This window comes from Mytilus trossulus, unplaced genomic scaffold, assembly GCF_036588685.1.
Source record: "Mytilus trossulus isolate FHL-02 unplaced genomic scaffold, PNRI_Mtr1.1.1.hap1 h1tg000244l__unscaffolded, whole genome shotgun sequence".
Taxonomy (NCBI): Eukaryota; Metazoa; Mollusca; class Bivalvia; order Mytilida; family Mytilidae; genus Mytilus; species Mytilus trossulus.
The window spans coordinates 3,164,366-3,188,537 of record NW_026963317.1 but is presented as its reverse complement, the minus strand read 5'-3'; the positions used below and the strand labels follow the sequence as shown (position 1 = coordinate 3,188,537).

General features: G+C 31.9%; 1 protein-coding gene across 4 annotated transcripts in view; it reads right to left on the bottom strand.

The window, feature by feature from the left end:
* The window catches only part of LOC134701490 (kinesin-like protein KIF28P), a 54,974-nt gene that overhangs the window by 22,513 nt on the left and 8,289 nt on the right, over positions 1–24,172 (bottom strand). For all 4 annotated transcript variants that reach the window (XM_063562642.1, XM_063562645.1, XM_063562643.1 and 1 more), the window contains exons 3-6: positions 16,540–16,746; positions 7,899–8,027; positions 6,780–6,914; positions 900–1,060 (exon numbers count right to left, since the gene is read on the bottom strand). In XM_063562642.1, the coding sequence (XP_063418712.1) occupies positions 900–1,060; positions 6,780–6,914; positions 7,899–8,027; positions 16,540–16,746 (632 nt within the window). The remainder of the gene's footprint in view (positions 1–899; positions 1,061–6,779; positions 6,915–7,898; positions 8,028–16,539; positions 16,747–24,172) is intronic.

The following is a 24,172-nucleotide window of genomic DNA, read 5'->3' as shown; positions in this document are numbered from 1 at the left end:
CACCTAGATGTGAGATATTTTAAATATAAAGTTTGAGAAGATTTAACCTCGAAGGGCAAGGCTACCAGCCTGTGACTGGCAGTTTAAGAACTATTAAGTTGGACAATTTGTCGCAAGTAATGAAATATTTTTAAAAGTCTCCAGGAGGTTATGAGTTTTATTGTTACAAATTTAAAGGACCTGCCGAACAATTAACTTTTAAAATCAGATATTACAGTAACACTAAAATCTGTGTTTTAATTAAATTACAATGTTTATATTTGATTACAAAAACACCCTGTATTTTAAATATGGCAATAATTTCCATTTGTATATTTAGTATTTTTTTTATTCTTTATAAAAGATTTCACAGTAAACTGTAACTAATTTAAACGTAGTTTTCATGTACCTTGTTCATGGGTTTCTTTGCACTGGTGAAAATTATAAATTCAGTAACAAAAAGTAAATTATAAGAAAGTAATTGAATAAAGTGCATTCTATAACTGACAAATAAAGTGTCGAATTGGAAAAGCCAGCTAAACTCAAATCTATACATAACTTAAAACTACCGGTATATAAATAGCGTCAAAATTCCCCATCCTCCTCATATGAAAACGAAATTTTGACAATGTGGATTAATTCAGACCAACCTGTATTAATAATTATTGAAACTTTTGTCAGTGGAATTAAAAATGCAATCTTTTGAGATTAGTCTATGAGGTCTATGTTCATTCATACCATATCATATATACCCTTATTTTGTTACCATTACTAAATTCTAAAGATTATCCAAAAATTTCAAAACCCAAGGATGGACTTCCCATGATGGCAAAACATCATCATTCAACTACAACATCATATTCAGCACTCAAGCTATATTTCAATTTTTTCATTGCATATCTATAACTTGTGCTCAATACCTAATAACATTTCCTAATGTTGACAAACTCTGGTTTATAGCAGAACCCTCTTTGAGACGGTCCCCAGTTGCTCCTGTTGAGTCTGCTCTCTCACTTCCTGCCAAATCCACCAAATTAATATCACTACTCCTGGTGTTACTTCCTCCATCTGTTTGGAACACCTGTGATAAAATTGCAATATATAGAATAACTGATTCACTTCTTCATATTAAATTGCATTCTTGGTAATTTTCTTTAAAACATAATGTACTCTGAAACATTATGAGAGCAATCAACATCTTGAACATTAGATAAACAGCCAATGACAAAATGTTATTTTCACTCTGGTTGGTGAAAAATGAAATGACCTCCATCATCCTTCAATTTTGAAACATTGAGTTTCCGAAGGTCAAATTTATAATGAATTGTTGGTGTTTTAAAGCCACTTTTTGGCTATTTTGTGGTGATATTGAAATTAAATAACTGAGATCAATCAAGGGATATCCCATTCTCACTCATTATGAAACCTATAAATATCATGAAGTCCACATGAATATCATGCTAATAAATTTGTCCCTGTGCAAAAAGCAACCAACAATCAATCAATCAATCAAGGTCATATTTGTATTTAAATTAACAAGAAAGATTTCAAAAGTTAACCTTATGAAATAGAAATGTAAATAAATGTATCAAAATAAATATCATTTTTGTTTTTACCTAGAAAAAAATAAATTCAATATTTTCAAAAGTATCAAATATTTGACATTTAGTGGATACTCCCTTCTAATAAATAAGTTTAAAATCAACATCTAAGATTTTTTTTTCTGATAAATAAATAATCAGGAAATCAGCCTCATCCAATTGCTACCTTTCTGACACTGAAGCAAAAGTTTTGATGACATTTGACCTTGCACTCATATGCATTTAAGTTTGAAAAAGTCAATTCAGGTACAAAAGATACATTTTGCGGTTATGGTTATAAAAGTGTCTTAATGTATGTTTTATTTATACCCTATGTATCTGACATTTAAAATTCAAACACAATTATCTCGTTACAGCATCAGAATGTATTTTTAATCCTCTGATCAAACTCTGTATAGATTGATTTTCCATTACTGATTAGCCACATTAATCAAAGCGTTTTGTAATGTTTCTATCATGAATATATCCATACTAAATTAACCAATTATTTAACTTTTGAACATAGAACTTTAGCATTTGAAAAAAATCCTTGTCAATGTTATCCACTCTTGTCAGACCATTTAATTTCTTCTAAAATAGAAGATTTGGAAAGGCTTCTTTTCAACCTCCTTATTGATGGAATAAGCATAGATAACATGAAGGGGTTCAAAGGACATCTTACAGAAGTTTTTGCAGGGCAAATGCAGAATTGTATATCAGGATTTATTATAAGAGACTTTTTCAAAGACAAGATGGATAAACAGAATCAAGCATAAAGATAAAGCTTTTGCCCAGTTCAAAGGCATGGTATCTTTTTACAAACTACCAGTTAAAGAACTAATTCTTTTTCAGTCATAAAGGATATAAACTCTTCCTCATGTTTTCACAAGGAGTAAAATCCTAAAAACTCATGATGAAGAATTAAAAGAGGCTGTCAAAGTAAATAGCAGGCAATTGGATGAAGAGTTGTCTCATTGGCACTCACACCACATCTTCCTATATCTAAATCCTTTGATATGGGTGGCACAACATAATTTTTTCCCCACTAAATTTCGGCTCCAATGTATTTTTTATGTTTATATCATACAAAGGATATATATGTCAAAGATATTTTTGAATCATCAGTGGATGGCTCAGAAAATGATTTTAAAGTTCACTAACAATGCAACAAAATTTTGTACAAAATAAAGAGTTATCTCCCCTTTTCAATGAATTTTCAGTGCTTTCTATGTATTTTTTTCTTTAAATTTGTTGCAGTAAGCTGGCCTAAATGACCAATTTGATTTAAGCTAGATGTTGACAACTTACTTCAACATTTTTTAACTCACCAGAGGGAAGCATCAATAAAAACATTGTAAAGCACATTCTTTTGCACCCAAGCTATAAATGGCTTATTAAATTCTTTTGGACTGTCAGGCAAAAATGTAATTAAACATTAAGTATCAACTCTTATGTAACTTTACAACCTTCTTTACATCTCTTACATGCTAATAAAACTGTCTCAAAAAGTCATTTACTATCTTTTTTCGTCTTCCTTATTGATTCAAACAGTACCAACATCAGAACAACCGAAAATTTGCTTTAAGTAATTTTTTGCATAATGGAACTCATTAATAATATATGAGATGTCAATTATTTACACAAAGTTTAAATTTTAACTTTAAATAGATGTTAAATTAACTTTTATATTAAGGAAGAATCAGAGTGGATGAATTTATAGGGTCATGCTAAAACCAGGAAGTTACAGTACAGGTGAAAACAGATCAAAAGATTTAAATCTAGGTGATAATAGAAGATTCTCGTTTCTGGCCAGGTAAAAAAGGTCATTCTTTTCTATGTACCAGGAAGACTAAAGGTCATATGAAGGATAGGAAAGACTTTTCTTTTGCAAGATCAAACATGCAACCAACAGACGCATGATCTCTTTACAGATTTAACAAATAATTGTTTTCATAGCCTTAAGAGAATAAAATTTTCCACACATCTATAAAATGATTTACTCTTTTTACAGACAAAACAAACCTCTTTAATATTTGAAAGCAAATACAAAAGACACGAAAGTCAAATATTAACATAAAGAACTTAAACATTAAATCCAATGCAACAGTAAATGCTGCGTCATTGAAGGACTTAAAATTAATCAACTATTGGTCATTACAGAACAGAGTAATGGTCTAGAGTTTAATGTTTAAGGATGAAATATAAAAATGAAGATATGACTGCCAACTCTCCACAAGAGACCAAATGACACAGACATATACAGTCAGAGATAGCTGTAAGGCCTTCAACAATGAGCAAATGCCCCTTTATGCTAATGTTAGTGTCAAGATGTCATTCATATTCATGACATCATGTATTATTCAGTTACCATTAGCTTCAATGTTTTAAATCTTTTATTTCTAACATTATTAAAACCAAAATTTTACTGTCATTGCTATGATCTAATAGTCTATAAACTTTTTAAAATGTGTCAAAATATAATAAAAACAAAATGTAAATCATGTGAGACATTTTTATGTCTTTATTGTTCTCTTTATTTCTTTATTGTTATTTTTTACCAATATACAATTATATTGCCACTTTGATGGCTAAATTACCCAGGACAAGTAGAAATCTGGCACAAAAAATATATTTTCAACCTATTCAGGGCTTTCGACTTATTTTAACAAAAGCTCAAGACATTTTTTTTAAATAAGACAAGTTTAAATAGTCAAGCATGTGAATAACAAGCTCTTTTAATGGGAAGTCAAAAATGTAAACCTTCATTAGCATTTTCCATACTTGGAGAAAATCAAATATTTTTTCAGAAAATTATTTTTTTCTGTACTTTATAGGAAGATATAAGACTGGCAAAAATGTAGCAATTCATAAATGTATATGCCTTGTTTATCAAAATGATTTTTACATTTCCCCAGACAGACAAAGTTTCTGCTTTGAATAAATTAAGAGTAAGACATCAAACAAGACAAAAAATCAAATATGATCAATCGTAAAAATTGATATACCAAGATACTACTGCAAGGAGAGTTGGAGTATACATCAATCATAAAATGAAATAAAAAAGACAAAAACAACAAAAACCTTCAAAGGTAAACATAGAACCTTCAACCTACGTATAACCATACAATGTGTCAAGTTATTTCTAATGACTGCGAGTCTGGAAAAGTTGGCGATGAATTTCACCGAGACTTAACCAAAGTTAAAAATATTATTGATGAGGCTAAGTTTGCCTCATGAAATTTTGATATCTTTTGGTATCTCCAGATTTTTTGTTTTCAAAATAATAAGTGGCAGCCAACACAGATTGAATTCTATAAATAAATTGTTCCCATTTCACAAAATTTCTTATGGTTACGAACAAATCAGTTAGTTTACGATAAATTGTCATAAATAGCTTTTTGAAGAAGAAAATCCCTCTAATCCACTCAGTTTGAATGGGAAATTCCCACAAGAATTCTGAAAAGTTATAAACTGAAGTGTGTCTATATTTGCCATGGAACAGAGGTATACCATCTATCAAATTTACAGTTTAAAAATCATCTTTAAGTATTTTAAGTGTCTTTAGATGATAAATCAAAAGAAAACCAAATATATTTCAAAGATGAGATACATTTTTATGTGTAGTTTTAAAGATATTAGACCCCAGCAAAGTCTTTATTTGTTACTAGTAAGTTTGTAGTCAGTAATAAAATTTAAAATTGTTTAATTATCTTTTGCAACAATCACATCAGTATTTGTTCTTTAAAAAAGTTATCCCCCTTTCCTACTTCATTCCTGCTTATCAATTTTGCAAGTACTTCTTTTTTTCATTTATTGTCTTATCTTTAATATTCATCAAGTGTTTGCTACTGGACAATATGTGATAAAAATGTTTTAATGAATTTAAAACACCTATGATAGTTTAACAATTCTATTTGCCTTTTAAAACAAGTCTTGATCATACATTAGGCAATTTAAGGTTGGTTTAAACTTGTTTAATTATAGTGGATTGAGAAACAAGTTTTGTAACTTATATTAATCGGGCCTTAATCCCTTTCCACTTTGCAGGTGTGAGTGCTGCCTTGTAGTGGCATTAGCCTACTCTTTTTCGAAATCTACAAGGGTGTCTTTAATGTGCAAGAGATATGGCTCTCTCTTAACACCGGTCAGCTATTTATTGTCCCCTTTGGACGAACTATCATCCTTTCCTCAAGACCATACTCGCAAATGGTGTCAAGGGAGAGCCAAAATTTACGGTTATGCCATGCATAATATATATACATACCCATTATATATTCAAAAAGGAGACCTTCAAATACAAGATAAAACACCTTGAAGAGAGGGCATGACCTCATAAAGTATCATTCAAATACACAAATTGCATTAGGTCTGACCAAAAATCAATTTTATCCATTAATTATTTCAACTTATATAGAATTCCTCTTGATAAGACCTACATGTAAATAAATAATTACAATAATATGTTATGTTCAGGTAAGGTGTTACAATAGGTGTTATATTAATCTCAAACTAAATCAATCCTTAGTCTGTCACTACTAAGCCAACTTACATTAAGCTTGTCTGGAAACCTTTTTTTTTACTTTTCTATGCCCTGAAACTTGGTACTCTTATTTAGTCTTAACTTTTTAGATTTTAAGGTAACTAAATGGTATTTTGTAGAAGCAACCTGCACCTGGCTAATAAAACTATAAGCCTGGTATCTTTGGTGACCTTTTCCCCTCAGTGTGTCAGACTAGTATAAAGCAGGTTTTATATTTATACATGTAATCATCCTATTAATGCATGTAATATTTGCTACTGAACAACATTAATCAAACATGAGTCATTACAACACAATCACAAACAAAAAAGAATAGGGTTTTATACACTTGTCAGTCAGAAATTGATTGTACATGTATAGTCAAACTTGTGTATAAAGGTAACCTGACCAAGGACCAGAGAAATTGACCTTGTAAGACAAGACCATAGAGTTGACCTTCAAAATGCAAAGGTATGACTAGAGCAGGACCAGATGAGAGTAACCAGACAAGATAGGTTTGGGCTCTGATAGATTTTACTGTTATATCAGGTTTGACTGGCTTTGGACCATTGCTCTTTGGTTGGATTGTTGTCTCTTTGACACATTCCCCTTTTCCATTTTCAATCTTATGTTTATGCAAAAGTTGTTCCTATGCTGATATGGATAAGAGCTGTAAAGCACATTTTAGTTTAGGTCTTTACCTGTGCAAATCTAATGGTGATGACCATATGTGATCGACTACTGGTAGCGTTCATGTTTGTTGATGCTGTTGTCCTGTTAACTGTTCCCTGTTCCATTAAATTTTCTATTTCCTTGTAATTACGAACAGGTACAAGCTAAAAAAGACAATCATTTTAATTGCTTTCATGAAAAAATCAATTCTTTTCATAAATAATATAATACAATGTAATAGGAAGACAAAAAGACAAATTCTATTTGATAAAATGCAGACTCATTAATAAAATTTCGATTAATGCAGTGTTTACAATAGAACCTGTCTTTTAGTTTTAAAAACTATCATAATTACATGTAAATCAATGAAACCAAATCAATAGACTTGTCTTTCAGGGAACACTTTTTAAAAATAGTATTGCAAAATTTTTTTTTTTTTTTATAAAGTCATGTCTGAAACATACTTTGAGTAATCAATTTTAATGAATTTTAAAACAATTACAATTGCAAACGCACAAAAAAAATCCATAATTTGCTATTTTTTTCCAGAGCTTACATCATCTTTCTCTTGTCTAACTAAACCTTTTGTTATACTATAAATGTACAATAAGGTAATTTAACGATCTTGACAACTGTAGATTTATTTATTTTCTTTGGTATCAATTTTTCATAGATTGGGGAAAACTTTCATTTTCATAGATATTTGATTTTTGTTGTTTAGCCAATCTTTGCATACAAAGCCGATTGCAAATTTGTAATTGTAAACATTTGAATTCATGGTTCTCCCATACCCAAGAAACCCAGGAAAATTAGTATCTAACAAATAGTAATAGTCTACATAGTACTCTTATGTGTCTCACATATTCGAAGAGAATTGGTTTATTTTTCATTTCCCTATTCAGCATTGTCAATATGGAATTGTATGTGACTGTCATACCAGGGAGAGGTTTAGCTAGCTATAAAACCAGATACAATCACCCTTTTCTACTAATGGAAATGCCTTTACTAAGTCAGGAATATGACAGTTGTTATCCATTCATTTGATGTGTTTGAATTGTTGATTTTGGCATTCAATAAGGGACTTTGGGTTTTAAATATTCCACAGTGTTTGGTATTTTTTTTATTTGACTTTTTAGTAGCTCACTTACCCTTAAACCTTCAACATAGAATCCACTCTGTGGATTTTGTCTGATTTTCAATCCACCCTGTTGTGGTTTAGCTTTGACCAGTAGATCTCTGACTTGTTCATTGTAGATTTCAAGCATACTAAAAGATACCTGCAAGATAAAATAAAACACAACCATCACATAAATGATTCACTGGTAAAGCAAAACTTGAATTCAAAGATGATTTCAATCAGAAGAAATAGATACAATCTTAATTTTGAGACTTTAGAGTTACTGATGTTTCATTTATTTTTGTGGGTACCAATTTTCATGGATTATTGAAAACATTCTCTGGGATATTTGATTTCCACTAGAAATTTGTAATTCGTTGGACAATTGAATTTGTGCTTCTTGCTTTGGGTAACCAAGAAATCCACAAAAATCGGTATCAAACAAATAATAATGAATTCGCAGTAGCATTAGATAATTTGCATACTAGAAGTTAATAGAAGACAATCTTGGCATTGAAAAAGTCTTCATATTCATGATCAACAAGTCTCTTAAATTATTCACATGGCTAGACTAGGATTAGCTTATAACTAGACATATGCTATAGACATCCCTGTTTATTGTTGAATACAAAAATTAAGAAGATGTGATTTGATTTAATAATTTTTATCATGAATATCTTGTTCATCTTTTACTCTACCCTTGATCAGTGTCCTTTAAAATAAATGTGATTTTTTTAAAATCTTTATAGACTTCATGGTGTTGAATTGCTGTTGTGTTGATGTATACCCCCAACTACTCTTATATATGTATTAAACATTGATGCTGAACAAACAATGAAGAAGATATTCATGATAAAAAATTAAGAGATGTGGAATTTTAAATGTCAATCATGCATGATAAACAACAAAAAATAACCAAATACATCTAGAGAGCATCTTTGGTCATAATACACATTTACCTACATAGTATATCGATCTCTGAATCGTACCAAACTGATAATTGTGTGTATTGTCGGTCAACATCAGAAATAATATACTGGAGAAAATATTACTAGGTTAAGAGGAGGTGAAATCGTAAGTCCTTCAAAACTTGATATATACTGGTATAAGAGACAAATATTATATAATTTTTGTCATTATTCTCAACCTTCTATGCATTTCAAAACAAAATCTCAGGTATATATATTTGTATTACCAAAAGTGGATCAAGGTCGTATTATCCCTACATGTAAGCACCAATTCACTTTGATTTAGAGCATTTTTACTGATAATAATAACCCCATTACAATTATTTCAAAATGCTATGTAAATAAATTATCACAGCAAATTTATTTTGATTATTTACTTCAAATTTTGAAAGCAGAGCTGTTTAAAACATCTAGGTTTAAGTTTAACTTTATAAATTTTCATGTATAATTTGTATTCTTTTTTGTAATAATATTGATTCATTCAACAAATATATCATGCTTCTCTGGTTATAAATAGTTGGAATTTAAAGACTGAAATCAGACAGCATAACATGTTAGCTCAGACAACAAAAGGAAAAGTCAACATACATGCATTAGGGATTAACATGGATTAGTTCTGCTGATTTGGCAATGTAGGAGGTGTTGTAATTCGTCTATACAAATTATACCATTAATACCAAATGATTTCGTTAGTCATTTCCTATGTCTTAGCTCATATGTATAAGGCTTATGCCAAATTACCATATGAAGCAGTAAAGAACATAATGATTGTAATATTCATTCGCTGCTAATATATAAAAAAGAAGATGTGGTATTATTACCAATGAGACAACTATCCACAAAAGACCAAAATGACACACACATTAACAACTATAGGCCACCGTATGGCCTTCAACAATGAGTAAAGCCCATACTGCATAGTCAGCTATTAGCGGGGTTAAACATGTTCGAGGGATCCCAAACCTCCCCTAACCTGGGACAGTGGTATAACAGTACAACATAAGAACGAACTATAAAAATCAGTTGAAAAAGGCTTAATTCATCAGATAGACAAAAAATAATATTTTTTTTTTTTTGTGTTATGGTGGGTATCAAGAGACAATTTTATGTTTGGCCCTAGGGTTAATGAAATTATGTTTTACAGTCAAGACTTAAAAGTTAAAGTGTTATTTAGACAATATGATTATTTTATTGTAGAAATTAAACCATTTTTTAAACATTTTGTTCAGTGATCTCCTTTGGTTTCTCTGTTATTATTCACAATCATTTAAATGTTATAATACAGTTTCTCTTGCTCAATTTATCCTTTTTCTGACCTATTGATTATTTTTATTTCTCTAATTCTTATAACTCTATTTATCCCTTTTATGACCTGTTAATTATACTTATTTAATCAAAGTGTGGTTCATTTGATCTCAGTAGAAATTATTTAGACCACTGGCCATCATTATTCCTTTAACAAATTCATTAACCAAGTATTGCTGACATATCATTTTTCATTGCTTGGAATAGCCATAGATGCAATACCAAAACTTAAGAGCATGGAAATGAGGTCAAGGTCAAGTAACAAAGACTGACAAGGTCAGGATTCATTATAAATAACCTCTTGACAAATTTTTGTCTGCCTAAATGAAAAAAAAAGTAAAAATAAGAAATTCAGATTTTTATAAATAATTGAAAAAAGTCACTGCTGCCATCATGAAATTAAAACTGTGCCACCTTTTGCTACACTTGTTTAAACAAAAAAAATAATATAAACACAGAAAGATTCCTATATGTAAAATTATATGTGAGTGTATTGAAAGAGGTATATCAGATCATATGAGAACCAATTTTTCTAAATGTCTACAAAGCCAGCATGAATAGAATTCATTTCAATGATCACAATATTTTTTTAAACCATCATTAGTAGGTCATTTCTGTAAAATTCATTTAGTTTTCAGAAAATACTAAACTGTTAAACTTTAGGAAAAACCCATATCTTAATTAATATTTTAACTATGAAATAACTTAACGCTGTGACCACCTAGTAAATTAATTAACAGTTGAAACTTTTATTCATAGAAATTTATACTTTAAATTTCTGGCCTAGGTTATTAACTTCTATGAATTTGAATTGTGTTTCACTATGGTCTGTTAAATTCTTTCTGTTTATTTGTAGAAATACGATCTTTACATTTAATATCATAATATACAATTTAAACCTCTTATTCTATCCGTGTCGAGTTGTTATTTTACAACTAGTCAAAGAGCATTCAAGATCAATTAAAGTCATAAAATGGTATTGACTTTTTGGTATTATCATATTCAAAGTGTTGAAGCAAATTTTATCAAGTACGGTATTATTGTCCTTGGGCATAAATTCAGGTGTCTTTAGAAATGTCATAAAACTTTGTAAACAGGTACTGCATATGTACGATCGATAAAAAAGATTGTCAATAATCTACATATAAAATTGTACTTCAAACATTTGGTATATATACCGTAAAGATTTTATATCTTTTTTACATCGTATATCCCTAATGTATATGCATTGCTTCAATTTTTACGGGCAATTTTATTTCTGGTTTGTGATAATTTATTTGAAAAGAATGAAATAAGTATGATGCATAGATTGCAAAATTCATTTTTTTACATCATCAATTTTTTTAAAGGCCAAATTTAAATCTCATTAAATTTTAGGAATTAGTATATTGCATGCTATGATGGATTTAAGTAAAATATCAATTTAAATTTTTAGTGAAATTTCAATAAATATATTTTTAAGTACTTGTTAAGTTATGTAATATTTCAAAACTATCATTATGTACTTTATGTGCATGTATTTTTGATTTTCTAATCCACACGACTAATCTTGTGCAGAATTCATGTGAAAATAATATAAATTTAAAATTCATCCAAAATAGGTTTATGCAAAAATGAATGTGAACGTTTTCAAAATTGTAAGTAGGTCAATTATTTGATGTAATATGCACTTAAGAATCCAAACTACGTATTAGATTCACAAGAGCAAACACAACTTGAACCCTGTCTAACAGACAAACCCTTTCTCACAACTCAAACCCTGTCTAACAGACAAACCCTGTCTCACAACTCAAACCTTGTCTAACAGACAAACCCTGTATCACAACTCAAAGTCTGTCTAACAGACAAACCCTGTCTAACATACAAACCCTGTCTCACAACTCAAACCCTGTCTAACAGACAAACCCTGTCTCACAAATCAAACCCTGTCTAACAGACAAACCCTGTCTCACAACTCAAACCCTGTCTAACAGACAAACCCTGTCTAACAGACAAACCCTTTCCCACAACTCAAACCCTGTCTAACAGACAAACCCTGTCTAACAGACAAACCATGTCTCACAACTCAAACCCTGTCTAACAGACAAACCCTGTCTAACAGACAAACCCTTTCTCACAACTCAAACCCTGTCAAACAGACAAACCCTGTCTCACAACTCAAACCCTGTCTAACAGACAAACCCTTTCTCACAACTCAAACCCTGTCTAACAGACAAACCCTGTCTCACAACTCAAACCCTGTCTAACAGACAAACCCTGTCTCACAACTCAAACCCTGTCTAACAGACAAACCCTGTCTCACAACTCAAACCCTGTCTAACAGACAAATCCTGTATCACAACTCAAAGTCTGTCTAACAGACAAAATATAAAAAAAGAAGATGTGGTAAGATTGCCAATGAGACAACTATCCACAGAAGACCAAAATGACACAAACATTAACAACTATAGGTCACCGTATGACCTACAATAATAAGCAAAGCCCATACCACATAGTCAGCTATAAAAGGCCACAATAAGACAATGTAAGCAATTCAAACAAGAAAACTAACGGCCTCATTTATGTAAAAATAATAAAAATAATAAAACACTATCTCACAACTCAAACCCTGTCTAACTGACAAACCCTGTCTCACAACTCAAACCCTGTCTAACAGACAAACCCTGTCTCACAAATCAAACCCTGTCTCACAACTTAAACCCTGTCTAACAGACAAACCCTGTCTCACAACTTAAACCCTGTCTAACAGACAAACCCTGTATCACAACTCAAAGTCTGTCTAACAGACAAAATATAAAAAAGAAGATGTGGTAAGATTGCCAATGAGACAACTATCCACAGAAGACCAAAATGACACAAACATTAACAACTTAGGTCACCGTATGGCCTACAATAATAAGCAAAGCCCATACCACATAGTCAGCTATAAAAGGCCACAATAAGACAATGTAAGCAATGTTTTCAAAATTGTAAGTAGGTCAACTATTTGATGTTATATGCACTTAAGAATCCAAACTACGTATTAGATTCACAAGAGCAAACACAACTTGAACCCTGTCTAACAGACAAACCCTTTCTCACAACTCAAACCCTGTCTTACAGACAAACCCTGTCTCACAACTCAAACCCTGTCTAACAGACAAACCCTGTATCACAACTCAAAGTCTGTCTAACAGACAAACCCTGTCTCACAACTCAAACCCTGTCAAACAGACAAACCCTGTCTCACAACTCAAACCCTGTCTAACAGACAAACCCTGTCTCACAACTCAAACCCTGTCTAATAGACAAACCCTGTCTCACAACTCAAACCCTGTCTAACAGACAAACCCTGTCTCACAACTCAAACCCTGTCTAACAGACAAACCCTGTCTCACAACTCAAACCCTGTCTAACAGACAAACCCTTTCTCACAACTCAAACCCTGTCTAACAGACAACCCCTGTCTAACAGACAAACCCTGTCTCACAACTCAAACCCTGTCTAACAGACAAACCCTGTCTAACAGACAAACCCTTTCTCACAACTCAAACCCTGTCTAACAGACAAACCCTGTCTCACAACTTAAACCCTGTCTAACAGACAAACCCTGTATCACAACTCAAAGTCTGTCTAACAGACAAAATATAAAAAAGAAGATGTGGTAAGATTGCCAATGAGACAACTATCCACAGAAGACCAAAATGACACAAACATTAACAACTTAGGTCACCGTATGGCCTACAATAATAAGCAAAGCCCATACCACATAGTCAGCTATAAAAGGCCACAATAAGACAATGTAAGCAATGTTTTCAAAATTGTAAGTAGGTCAACTATTTGATGTTATATGCACTTAAGAATCCAAACTACGTATTAGATTCACAAGAGCAAACACAACTTGAACCCTGTCTAACAGACAAACCCTTTCTCACAACTTAAACCCTGTCTTACAGACAAACCCTGTCTCACAACTCAAACCCTGTCTATCAGACAAACCCTGTATCACAACTCAAAGTCTGTCTAACAGACAAACCCTGTCTCACAACTCAAACCCTGTCTAACAGACAAACCCTTTATCACAACTCAAACCCTGTCTAACAGACAAACCCTGTCTCACAACTCAAACCCTGTCTAACAGACATACCCTGTCTCACAACTCAAACCCTGTCTTACAGACAAACCCTGTCTCACAACTCAAACCCTGTCTCACAACTCAAACCCTGTCTAACAGACAAACCCTGTCTAACAGACAAACCCTTTCTCACAACTCAAACCCTGTCTAACAGACAAACCCTGTCTCACAACTCAAACCCTGTCTAACAGACAAACCCTGTCTAACAGACAAACCCTGTCTAACAGACAAACCCTTTCTCACAACTCAAACCCTGTCTAACAGACAAACCCTGTCTCACAACTCAAACCCTGTCTAACAGACAAACCCTGTATCACAACTCAAAGTCTGTCTAACAGACAAACCCTGTCTCACAACTCAAACCCTGTCTAACAGACAAACCCTGTCTCACAACTCAAACCCTGTCTAACAGACAAACCCTGTATCACAACTCAAACCCTGTCTAACAGACAAACCCTGTCTCACAACTCAAACCCTGTCTCGAAACTTAAACCCTGTCTAACAGACAAACCCTGTCTCACAACTCAAACCCTGTCTCACAACTCAAATCCTGTCTAACAGACAAACCCTGTCTCACAACTTAAACCCTGTCTAACAGACAAACCCTGTCTCACAACTCAAACCCTATCTAACAGACAAACCCTGTATCACAACTCAAACCCTGTCTAACAGACAAACCCTGTCTCACAACTCAAACCCTGTCTAACAGACAAACCCTGTCTAACAACTCAAACCCTGTCTCACAACTCAAAACCTGTCTCACAGACAAACCCTGTCTCACAACTCAAATCCTGTCTAACAGACAAACCCTGTTTAACAGACAAACCCTGTCTCACATTTCAAACCATGTCTAACAGACATGAAAAACTTGTTAGGATTCCATATACAAACTATGAACATCCTTTTACTGACAATTAGCAATAACGGTAACAAAAAAACTTGACAATACTTAATCAGTCCTTGAACCCTGAAAATGAGGTCAAGGTCAACAAACATATGAAAGACAGAATCTTAGCAACATAACGAAGGTAAACGATATGAGAATCATCCAAGTCTAAACCTTCTAAATTGTGAAACTTTATAAACTTAAATACACTTCCTATACCAGACTTAAATTATAGTATCCCTATATTTTGCATTCAACAAATTTGTCACAAGCGTCGCAAAAAATATCATTTTCTCAACAAAATGTACTATAGCAGCGTAAGCATAAAACTTGAATAACCTCATTGTTTATTAACAGTTTACATGAGAACAAAACACTATGAATTAATAATTATCTATGTGTAATATAATATTTATTGGAAATGAGATATAAGAATAGGTTCATCAATTTCTGTTTGTATGTGTGAATATATACAGCAATAATTATCATCATCTTGGTAATATTTGTATTGATTCTCACAAGGGCTTGTAGAGATAATTATTTTGCAATCGTCTAAATTCTTGGCCTACATAAATTCAATTTCAAATGTTTGAAAAAGCCTTTTAGTACTTTTTTACATGTTCCATAACAATACATTTACTTGATAATGGAACAGACAGGTTTTCCATGGTAATTATTAATAGAGAAGTTCAAAACATGCCAAGGTTTGTAAATACAAATTTTGATTAAAAAAATAATGTCTTTGAAATGTCAATGAACAATAATGTCAACATTTTCTCGTCAATGAAAGAATCTTCATAAAAAAGATTTTATTTTTTTTTGTTAAAAAGAGGCACACAGGTAAACTATTGTCAAATACAATCAATTCAACTTTAATTTAAAGAAATGGAACCTTAGTTTTGCAAAAATTATAAAGGTGTTTACATGAAATTTACCAAAAATAAAGTTTATAAAAATGTTATCACATCTTGCATTCACATGAAAACATAAAAAAGAAGCTATGGTATGATTATCATTGAGACAAGTCTCCATCAGGGACCAAATGTCAGGTAGAAGATTGCAATTTAGTTGGTTAACAGTAATATTGTATAAAAGAATACTCGCAGTTACTTAAACAATATTCAAAGTAAACCACAGACTACATGGATTTTACTTTTTCCACTTGCCAACTATACTTGCAGAAGTATGGAGTCCACAGATTTGCCCACAAAGAATGCCAAATGTGGACCTGCAACCAACTTCATGAATGTGTACACTGATAACGTAGACAAGAATTACTAAACCTGCTTATTTCAAATTCATACTGTCCTTAACAATCTATTAACATCTAAGCAGTAAACATGATGAAATTGCCAAAAGATTCGTTTACGCCAACTGTAATTGTTAACTTTATTCTCACCTGTAACTGTTTACTTTTATCGTCATTTTGTTCCACAGCTTTGAACAGCTCCTCACATAAGATTGGTACAATGCCTTTATTTGATCCATATCCTATCATAGAGTAACTCTTGCCTGATCCTGTCTGTCCATAGGCAAACAAGGCAGCATTATAACCTTGCCAGGCATTGTCTAACACACCTTTACCAAGGTCATTATATACTTGTCTCTGAAAACAAATAAAATGGTGTTATAGAGTAACTCTTGCCTGATCCCGTCTGTCCGTAGACAAATAAGGCAGCATTATAACCTTGCCAGGCATTGTCTAACACACCTTTACCAAGGTCATTATATACTTGTCTCTGAAAACAAATAAAATGGTGGTATAGAGTAACTCTTGCCTGATCCTGTCTGTCCATAGACAAATAAGGCAGCATTATAACCTTGCCAGGCATTGTCTAACACACCTTTACCAAGGTCATTATATACGGTACTTGTCTCTATAAACAAATAAAATGGTGACAATTAAATAAAATTTTCTTCTTTTAATTATGGTGTTTTTTGGGTAGGCTTTGTCTAGCCAACATTTTTCCAGGTTCACAAACTTACGCCCTAATGCCAACTTCATACTTCCTTGTCTCTCTGTTTCAATTGTTTGTGTGTGCGTATTTCAGGCATTTGTGTGTACATATTTCAGACATTTTTTTTCAATGAAGTTGGTCACATATGCCTTCTACAGTAAAATGGGCACAAAAAAACAATTAACCCTGCTGCATTTGTTTGCACCTGTTCTTAGTCAGGAGCCTGATTTTCAGTGGTTGTCATTGGTTGATGTGGTTCATAAGAGTTTTTAATACAGATCAGACCATCAGTTTTCCAGTTTAAATTGTTTTACACTAGTCTTTTTGGGGCCCTTTAAAGCTTGCTGTTCTGTGTGAGCCAAGGCTCAGTGTTGAAGGCCATACTTTGACCTCTAATGGTTTGGATAAAGGATTGTCTCATTGGCACTCATACCATATTCTTATATCTATTTACCATCAATCAATCAAAAATATATATAGTTTTGCCATATTTTCAAATTTTTGTTTTAATAAATAGCAAGCTGTTAACTTTAAATGCCCTATGTTTAATTTACCTGCATAGATTTTAAATATATTTATTATGTGCATATAAAGATCTGCACTCCTTGGGAGAAAAAAACAAGAAGATTTCACCTTGGGATTTTAACATGTACAACTAGCTATAACACATAGTAAAACTGAAAGGCTTATCAATGAAATCAATGAATTTTAACACTATAAAGTTTGATCTAGTGTGTTAAAATCTCCATATCAAAATCATTGAACGAACAAACAAATGATCAGCACCGAAATTAAATTCTTACAACTGTATATTAGATATAATGGTATGTCCTTGATATTTCAATCAAATTTACTAACAAAATACCACTAAGGAATTTATTATATTCACTGTTTTAAAACCACAATATGATCTCTTTATCTACTTCAAACGGTCAAAATCGGTTAAAATCGATATAATTTAACAGGAGCAGTAATCTCTCTGTCATTGAATAAACACTAACAATCTGGGTTATTTTCCTTGTCAATTGTATTTTTTTCCTTTAGTCGAATGTTGGTATGCTTTAAATTAACAACTGAATAGCCAAAATAATACCGTACCTTGATCGTTTTCTTTGACTAATATGATATACCAGGTGTTTCCGTATTTTTTTTTTTATCTTTTTGTGACAAATTTTTGTCCCCAAATTGTTTGGTATAGCTGAGCAGTATAGACAAAACAGAACAGTGAACAGAAGCCCCCAGTATATAGTACACACAGGAGTGAATACATAATTTTTCATTATTCTAGAAAGGGAATGCATTAAGACGAAACAATTTTTGGTAGATTATGAGCTTTAAAAACATATGCATCTTGAGTAAATAAAAAAAAAAAAATTAGGGGGAGGGTGGTTTTGCCCTCTACGTCTCCCAGGTCCGTAACCTCTGACACATGAGATCAATTTCAATAATTTGAATGGCTCTTAAACATTGCATGTGGATTGCTGATGATTTGTTGTGATATATAAGTCTAATTCATGACGTTATACTGTGACAATATGATAGGCTAAAAATATATATATAAATATATATAAAATATATTTATATTTATATTGATGATTATATATTCTTAAAATGTTTATTAAATTGAATAAAATAAATACAGGGGAATATCTATTAAGTAAATCATGACCTTGTAAAAGGTTGTTCAGTTGACCGCTGGGTTGCATATAACATGTTTACATGCAGACCAGGTGGTGACATGTAGCAATAACAATTAGTTATAACACTGGACATACGTGTATTCTTCGAACATCAATTTCCAGGTTGGTCAAAACATGTCAATTAGAGTCAACTTAATAGATATTCATCCCTGTATCTTGAGAATTAAAACTATAATGGTCAAGTTAATAGAAACCTTGACGCTGTTTATATTCGGTATATATATTTGTGTATTTTATTGTATTGGACACATCGGTCTAGGCAACGTTAATAAACTTATAGCAAAATACCATCTTGTTATAAGACTCTTTTTGGTGAACCGTGACCAGGATGAATTCTGAAAAATACTAAGGTACGTGTGATATTTTATTTGATAATCTTAATTATTATATTCTCAAAAATGGCTGAACAAGAATTTAATGTAGGGTTAGTTTTTCAAAATTTAGCAACACAAGTTCAAAGTCTTACTCAAAAGTTAACTGCAAACGGTGTCAATTCGATAGTTGAAGGCTTTGATGGTTCAAATTCAGAAATTTATTCTCAATGGATTCGTTCTATAGAAAAATATGCAATGATTGCAAATTTAAGTCCGAATGATTGTAAAATGATATGTTATCAAACATCTGTAGGGCCAGTAAGTGATTTCATTGCTAGGTGGTTAAGAGAAACTGATCAGGTGAATAATAATTGGGAAAATCTAAAAACTCAATTGAATTTTCGTTATGGGCATATTCCTGATGCATCATATGCATTTGAACTTCTGAATAAGGTTAATCAAAAAATTGGCGAAAATGTTCCAATATTTGGAGAACGAATTTTAACTTTGGCAACAGATGCTTTTAGGGGACAAGATATCAATCAACCAATAGTTCAACTTCAATTAGTTAACTTTTTCATAAATGGGTTGTATCAGGATTATTTGAGAATGAAAATAATGCGTGACAATCCACAAACTTTGGCTCAAGCAGTAAACTCGGCAATGGCTGAAACACAATTACGAAGAAAATTTGATTTGAAAAAAAATAACAGTAATGAGCGTAATATAACACCAATGGACATATCGCATTACCGAGAAATAGGTGTGAAATGTAACAATTGCAACAGATTCGGCCATAAGGCAAAATATTGCAGGGATAAACCGAAATTTCATGTAAATGTAGTAAGTTCGCGTGCCGAATTACATGTACCCCGAGGCAATTCTAATGACAATACGATAAGTAATAATGCAAATACATATCCTAGAAGGTTTAATTCAGTACAACACAATTTTAATGACAACACGATAAGGCATAATGCAAATACATATCCTAGAAGGTTTAATTCTGTACAAAACAAGTCTGACTTAACAGGACAACAAAGAAGAACATTCTTCTGTTGGAACTGTGGTAAACCAGGTCATTATGAACGAAATTGTAGAGCAAGATCAAATGAACAATTTAGGAAACCAAGGGAAAATTTAAACTAGGACGGTCTCTTTATGCTGAAGCCAATAGGGAGACTTTTAAGGGAATTAAGGGAAATAAGATGTTTGAGAGAAAAATTAATTATGGATATACAAAACCTGTATATAATATATATGAATCATGGTTAAAAAAAATAAATAACAAATCAACAGACTTTAACAATGCATGTTCTAACAATTCTACCTATCACTGGAATAAAAATTATTATAAAAGATCTAACAATCGTAATTCAAAACCGGAAGCAAACAAAGAAAAAATGGCGCGAAATTTCAAATCAAAACCGGAAGCAAACAAAGAAAAAATGGCGCGAAATTTCAAATCAAAACCGGAAGCAAACAAAGAAAAAATGGCGCGAAATTTTAAATCAAAACCGGAAGTAAACAAAGGAAATATGGCGCGAAATTCAAAATTCAGCGGAAATAAAAAGGTTAGAGCGCGAAATTCAAATATACCAACTAGAAATATTGAAACTTATCAAGAACAAAAATCATTTAAAAATGTATCAGAAAGCAAAATTGAAAATGAATCTGAACAAGTAGAAACATTTGAAATTAATTTAGCAGGAAATCCAAATTCTTGTTTGATTAAAATTGCACACATGAAAGTTAGAAGTTTAATTGACAGTGGAGCTTCAGTATCTTTATTGCATAATAAGATTTACAATTCAATTAAGGGATTACCAAAATTAGAAAAAAAGAAAGTCAATTTACAAGGAGTTAACGGGGCTTCTTTAAATGTTTTAGGAAGTATAAATTTAGACTTTAACATGAAAGGGAACAAAATGAATCATACCTTTTATGTAGTATCTGACATGAACAGAAATGCAATTTTGGGTCGTGATTGGTTAGTAAAATTTGGTGTTAGAGTTTATTTTGATTTGGGATGTTTAAGGATAAATAAAACTTATGTACCACTAGTGGAAGATATTCATATAGCTTCAATTGTTAGGCTTGCTCAAACCACTGTAATTAAACCTCAGACAAGTAATATCTGTTATGTAAAAGGTAATAAAAATTATACAACTTCAAGTTCTAAATCTTTTGAAATTTCACCAATTACTAAGGGGCATTTGAGTTATCAACCAGGGTTAATGGTTGCTAATTCAGTTGCAAACTTTAATGAAAAACGTCATATGCCAGTTCTTATAGTAAATACTACGAATAAAACTTATAAGTTTAGAAGGGGCATAGCAATAGGAAGGGCTTCACCAGTTTTAGAAGAAAATGTTGTCTCACTTGAATCTACTCAAGAGCACTCTGAAATTGAAAATGTTTTTGAAACTGATCTTAATGTGCCTGATGTTCATAGGGGTCGGGTGTTACAAATGTTGAATAACAATAGAGATGTTTTTGCTTTCAAGGATACTGAATTAGGTCAAACTGACACTGTGAAAATGAGAATAGATACAGGGGATAATCCTCCGGTTCAATTGAAACCTTATCGAACTCCATTACACAAAAGAGAAATAGTCAATAAAGCAATAACTGACATGTTAGAAGCAAACATTATAAGAAGATCAAACAGTAACTATTCCTCACCAGTTGTTTTAGTTGATAAGAAAGATAAAACTACACGTTTCTGCATAGATTTCAGATCCCTGAATTCTTCTACTTTAGCAATCCGATATCCACTTCCGGTTATCGATGATATATTGACACTTTTAGGGGCTGCCAAGTTTTACACATTAATTGATTTAAGGGCAGGCTTCTGGCAAATTAAGATGGCGGAAGAAGATAAATCAAAAACAGCATTTGTTTGTCATAAGGGACTTTTTGAATTTAATGTTATGCCATTTGGATTGCAAAATAGTCCTGCTGTATTTAGTCAATTGATGGAAATAGTTTTACAAGATCTAAGTTTTGCTATCTCTTATATTGACGATATTTTGATATTTTCTGAAACTTTAGAAGAACATTTTGATCACATTCAACAAGTATTTGACAGATTGAGACAACATAATTTGAAATTGAAATTAAAGAAATGTCAATTTTTGCAGGAAGAAACTAATTATCTAGGTTTTAAAATCAATATCGACGGTGTAAAACCGGACGATGCCAAAGTTGAGGCAATAAAAACGTTACCAAACCCTGTTACTGTTAAGGAGGTAAGAAGTTTTATAGGGGCGTGTTCATACTATAGACGATTTATCCCTAATTTTTCAAAGATTTCTATACCTTTAGTTGCTTTAACTAAAAAATATGCTAAATTTCAATGGGATGATGAATGTCAAAGAGCTTTTGATTTTTTGAAAGATAGTTTAACTGTAACTCCTTTATTAGCATATCCAGATTTGAAGAAACCTTATGTTTTATATACTGACGCTTCTAATGATACCATAGGTGCATGTCTTACGCAACCTTGCGAAGAAGAAGAGACTCATTTATCATGTTTAAGAAAAGAAAAACCTATTTACTTTTTATCTCATAAATTATCAGATACACAGTCTAGGTGGTCTACTATTGAAAAAGAAGCCTTTAGCATTCATTATGCATTACAAAAATTAGATCATTATCTTCATGGAGCTGAATTTATTATCAGAACTGACCACAAGCCTTTAAAGTACTTATTGCTTTCGCCACAATGTAACAAAAAATTACAGCTTTGGGCTTTAGGGATTGCAAGTTACAATTGTAAGATTGAATGGCTAGCGGGGACTGATAATACTATTGCTGACTATCTTTCAAGAAGACCTCCGGGTCAAGAAGGCAATCAAAATCAAAGTGAAACAATTGAAGTAGATATAAGTGACAAGGCTTTTCAAATCAATACCTTGAATTCAAATGAGTTCAATCCAAAAGATTTTGCAAGTTGTAACTATAAAGAAGATGATCAACTTAGCGTTAAGGAATGCACGATTCCTGGTTATGACATGAAAATTGAACAATCTTTAGACATAGAACTTTCGGAAATTATTAATCAAATAAACACAGGTAAGGCTTCAAAAAGTGTTGATAATAAACATATTATTATCAATGATATACTTTATTACATTTCTCACCCTGATGATGATTTAAAGTTAAGGCTTTATATTCCATTACAATTACGAAATGAGGTCATCAAAAGTTATCATGATAATCTAAGTCATTTAGGAATTGACAAATGTCACGATTCAATTAGGCAAAAATATTTTTGGCCAAAGTTATATAAAGAACTTAATTCCTATATTAATTCCTGTGTTATTTGTCAATCTCAAAGTGCAGGTAAAACAAAACCTTTATTACAAATATCTGATATACCACCATTTCCATTTGCTAAGATAGGGGTAGATTTATCTGGACCTTATCCTACATCATTGTCAGGAAATAAGTATATTGTTAGCTTTGTTTGTCATTACAGTGGGTGGCCTTTGGCTTTTCCTGTTCCAAATAAAACTTCGGAAAATGTTGTTCATTTATTAATTGAGGAAATAATCCCAAACTTTTCTGTACCTTTAGTTATAGTGTCAGACAATGGCGGTGAATTCACCTCTAAAATATTTGAAGAAACTTTGAAAGAATTAAATATAAGTCACATAACAACTTCTTTTTATCATCCACAGGGAAACGCGAAAGTAGAAAGATTTCACAGGACGCTTCATGACGTCATGGCAAAGAAATTGCAAAGTGATGCGTCTACTTGGGACGTATGCTTAAATCAAACAATAGCAGCTATTAGATTTCAAAAAAATGAATCAACTAAATTTTCTCCATTTTTTCTTTTATACAATAGAGACCCAGTTCTTCCAATTGATAACCTGTTGAAACCTAGAAGAAAATATGTAGGTGAAGATCCGCACAAGATTTTGTTAGAACAACAACACAAATCTTTCATTTTAGTTCATAGAAACTTGAAAAAGTCTAAAGAAAAACAAAAACAAAACGCAGATAAAAATAGACAAGAAATTCATTTAGAAATTGGGGATCCGGTATATTTC